This window comes from Perissodus microlepis, chromosome 6 (assembly GCF_051167445.1).
Source record: "Perissodus microlepis isolate ML-2025 ecotype Zambia chromosome 6, ASM5116744v1, whole genome shotgun sequence".
In the NCBI taxonomy this organism is placed as follows: domain Eukaryota; kingdom Metazoa; phylum Chordata; class Actinopteri; order Cichliformes; family Cichlidae; genus Perissodus; species Perissodus microlepis.
Window position 1 is genome coordinate 6,582,779 of NC_140466.1, and position 4,199 is coordinate 6,586,977.

Sequence of the window (4,199 nt, forward strand, 5' to 3'; positions counted from 1 at the left end):
ACAAAGGGTTATTACTAAACCAATATACACATCTGAAGAGTGCAATCATGCTGTCAACAACAGACCAATAAAACCTTAAATAGATAAATCCTTCTTTAGAAACATAAAACAAAGTCTTGTAAAACTCCTTATCACCTTCCCCTTTTATTTTGGATGTTTGGCTTTTAGATAATCGAGTATGAAATGAGAGTATGCAAATGCCAACATTTTCTCGCTTCTATTCTCTTTTTTTAAACTTATCCAGACTTGGAAAAATGATAAACTGAGTTACTTGCTTTAACAGGCACTTGAGGGCTGTGTAGGAACCCTGGACATTATTCTGCTGCCAAAAATCATTTTTGAGACTCAGCACTTTGGGCTTCAACTTCCCATCCTCCAGACCCATCAACACTTTCTGAATAAAGTCAAATGTGTTGGCCAAACATTTTGGGTAGCTTAGATGCAGGGCGTAAGTCAGTCCAAATATTACTAGAAATGCATCAGCCAGGGTGGGGAAATCAATGATCATGTTACCCTCGACCAAAACTGCAATCTTCTCAGGGCAGAAGAATGTTGCATTGCTGGAATTGGCTCTGATCAGGAGGAGTCCAAGTGGCACTTCACTAATATCTGGTTCATCAGAATGCATCATCTACAGAAAACAAAATTACTACATATTAGTGCATTCCTATTTCTCTTAGGCTACGTTCACACTGCAGGTCTTAATGCTCAATTCCGATTTTTTGATCAAATCCGATTTTTTTGTCTGCTCGTTCACACTACAAATAAAATGTGACAGCAAACGCGCTCTAGTGTGAACGCTCAAAGCCCGCATGCGCAAAAGAAGACGTCACACATAGCGCGCTCTGTTTAGACCCAGAGCAAACAATATTGTTTGACTGATGGCCCTTAATATAAAGACTTCGGACTTCACGTTTCCCAATTTTTGCTTTAAGTTATTTTGTTATTTACATAATAATGTAGATAACCTAATAATTATCCTTATTGCTGTTTTAGAGAGGAGCGGTGCTTCAAAGGATAGTTGCAGATTTCTATCAGAATCTGCAGATTATAAAGTACAAATAAAATGTTCACGTTTCTCCAACGTTGTCTTCCCAACAGTTTCACTGACATCTACGCTGGATGGCCAGAAAGCGTTCACGATGTCTTCTCGGGCGCTTCTCCGTAGCTGATAATTGGCGTCTGTCTTGTGTCAGTGACGTAAAAGACGGATTTAATACAACATGACCGTTCAAACAGCAGTCGCTTTCTAAAACATCGGATATGTATCGGATTCAGTACCACATACGAAAGTGACCCAGATCGGATTTGAAAATATCGAATTTGTGCCGTTCACACTGTCATACCATGATCGGATATGGGTCGCATAGGGTCAAAAAAAATCAGATTTGATGCGCTTTCGCCTGCAGTGTGAACGTAGCCTTAGTCTCATCTATACAAGTCACTATACAAGTACTGGATTATCCCCATCTTAGAAATCAAGTGTTTGAACAACAAAAAAGCCAAAACACACCAAAAACTTGAGAAAATAAAAATGACAACTAGTACTCATAAAGCAAAGTCATACCTCTTCATGGCAACAACTACAGAAAGTCAATGGGAGTTCTACTATTAAAAAAAATAAATAAATGTACAGTGATGTATGGTTTGGCTAGGAACATTATAGAAGGGTAGGGTCCATACACATTAAGAATATGTGCTGTTTCCCCATTATGTGACATGGACACTGTTGTAGACAGACCCAAAGGATGGAGATACTTCTCACACTGTCAAAGTGTCATAATGTTTTGTGAAATCTAAACAAGGTTGATACTTGGATACTGTTCACAAACTTACATCCCACGCTTTGATGAAGGTAGAGGTGTCTTCGTGCAAATAGGCAGGGAGGGCATGAAGCACAACAGCACGTCGGGCATGAATATCAACTTGTTCCTACATCACAAGAACATTTTTTTTTAAATTATTGGCTTACCTAGTCAAGAATGGCAGTTAAAAATGGATCAAATTAAATAAATCTAAAAAAAAAAAACAAGACAAAACCCCACCTACCTGGAGATCATAGGTTCGGAAGAGCTGAGACAGAACATCAGACACTTTCCCTGTGCGAGCAGCTTTCTTTCGGAATAAGCTCTGGAGCCGGGGAGCATGTTTGTCCAACACAGCATAAAAGTGGTTCTTCAGGGTGAGGTTTGTAATTCTGTGGAATTCTGCATAGATCTGAACACACAAAATAAATGTACAAGTTACGATTAGTCTACAAATCTTTGCAAAATACATCAAAATCCTTACACTACCATGGCCTAATTTGTATTAATTCAGACAGGCCACATAACAGAAATCAATATGATATACATCTTGTTATATGCATCACCTAAGGAAACCTTACCTGAGATTCCAATTTCAGAGCAGGCCAGCGATCCAGGATGTCACCTACTGGTAGGTCATCACTGATGATCTCTTTGCGTCGCAAGGCAAATGTGGTATGCATCAGCTTTGTAATCAGGACGTAATTCTTTTCACTTTTCTTGACTTCATCCACAATCTGTAGTCTTAGCTGCTCAAGGCTAACAGCATCTTCACCCCTTGGGAAATTCGGCAGAAAATTTACTTCTGCCTTTTTAGGTCTTTTAATGTCAGTGTGTGGTGACTGCTTGTCTGGGTCATTTCTACTTCTCCTTCCAGAATTCACAGCTACCTCTTGAAATCCAGCCTGACTCAATTTAGCACGATAGTTCCCCATCTTAAACTTTAGGCTATTTTTCCACCCATACCAGCCTGTCTGTGATCCAGGCTCCTTCAGACAAGGATGCTTAGTGACAAGAGCTTCAGCTACCACTGATATGTCCCGATCACTGGGATATGCTTTGAAACTATGCATTTTAGCTGCAAGAGTTTCAAGAATGTCATGCTTTTGTCCCCTAGACAACTTGAGAGCCTTTCCTGTTCTCTCATAAGCAACATCACCCTCACCAAGTATGAGTTCTACCTCATAGGAAAATGTAGGAATTGGGAAATCCTGAGGCCATCTTTCAACCCTGTCTGGAGTCATGGCATGGGGTAGTATTATTGTGTCATCTGATGCTACTGAACTATCATCACTCTCTGGTCTAACAACTTTTACAACAGCTTTCTGTGGAAGCTCCTCAATATCTAGAAGTGAACAAAGCTGCCTGTCAAAGTCTGGGTCTTTGTATAATAAGCTAAAGTCATAGTCAAGTTTGAACTTTTCTTTTATAATGTCTTTTAGCTGATCCACAGATTCTGGACGTGAGAATAAAGTCAGTTTTCTCACAATTTCTTTTGAGACATGAACATGAAGTAGTAGGGCTTGAGCAGACATTTCCTAGAAAGGAAAAGAAAAGAGTAGTAGTTGTTCTTTTTTTCACCCTGATCTATTTGGCTACATGTGGCTTATTCCAAAAGCAATATTAATCTCGCAAGTGTCTGATCAGAATGAATCTTTTTTGTGTCAACAACAGATGTCCATCAACAGTATATTCAATTCAATTCAATTCAATTTTATTTATATAGCGCCAAATCACAACAAAAGTCGCCTCAAGGCGCTTCATATATGCTGTCAGACTTACTGTATCATTTAGCTCCAGCAGCTGATACACCGAAAAACTGTCTGTTAATGTCAGCTCAAACGACCTCAAATGCTCAATGTACCAGCATTCGTAATTCCTGCAAAACAAGGAAATGGAATTGTTTACAAGCAGAAGATATTCAATCCTGCTGAATGTTGGAAGTCCTCCAGTCTGGCCTGCAGAGACAAACATTCCATTTGCATACTCCGTTCCATTTAGGGACACTTTATGAGTGGTGTATATGTTTTGGCTGTCTGTCTTAGTCTTGATAAAATCTTGTGCTACTTCAGGCAAAGTTGCAACTTGGACACAGGTGACACTTGAAGCTTGCGCTTGCGGTTTGAAAAACAAGGGTCCATTGAGGTGATATGCCATCATATCTTGATGCCTGGTTGCAAGTGTTTTCAAAACATTCTTGAAGTTCTTTGTATCCTGAATAACTCCTTTGAAAAAACAATGTTTTCCCTCAAATCTCATGGTCCACAGGTTAATCAAAGGACCGAAGTGCTTTGTTAGCTCAGGATAATGCTCAATGTAATGATGCTTGGGTTTGAGCTTAAAATCAGGAAACACTGTTTTAAGGCCTTGTCTGTGCTCCTTTATTTTGGTTTG

The 4,199-nt window shown here is 39.4% G+C and overlaps 1 protein-coding gene across 1 annotated transcript; it reads right to left on the reverse strand.

Annotated features, from left to right (window-relative positions):
* Positions 1 to 217: 217 nt before the first annotated feature.
* Positions 218 to 2,980, reverse strand: LOC146384931 (sterile alpha motif domain-containing protein 3-like). Its single transcript, XM_084929906.1, has 4 exons — positions 2,387 to 2,980; positions 2,050 to 2,217; positions 1,837 to 1,932; positions 218 to 631 (listed from the first exon to the last, which is right to left on the reverse strand). The coding sequence occupies exons 1-4, from the start codon at positions 2,876 to 2,878 to the stop codon at positions 218 to 220; spliced, it is 1,170 nt and encodes a 389-aa protein (XP_084786032.1). The 5' UTR covers positions 2,879 to 2,980.
* Between the last annotated feature and the right edge of the window lie 1,219 nt (positions 2,981 to 4,199).

Bases quoted from the DNA above. Each gene is read 5' to 3' on its own strand.
- LOC146384931 (XM_084929906.1), bottom strand. From the start codon at position 2,878: ATGCATAGTTTCAAAGCATATCCCAGTGATCGGGACATATCAGTGGTA. The intron at 1,933-2,049 runs GTAGGTGGGGTT...CTTGTGATGTAG, and splicing joins TCCGAACCTATGATCTCCAG to GAACAAGTTGATATTCATGC. The intron at 632-1,836 runs GTAAGTTTGTGA...TGTTTTCTGTAG, and splicing joins CCTTCATCAAAGCGTGGGAT to ATGATGCATTCTGATGAACC.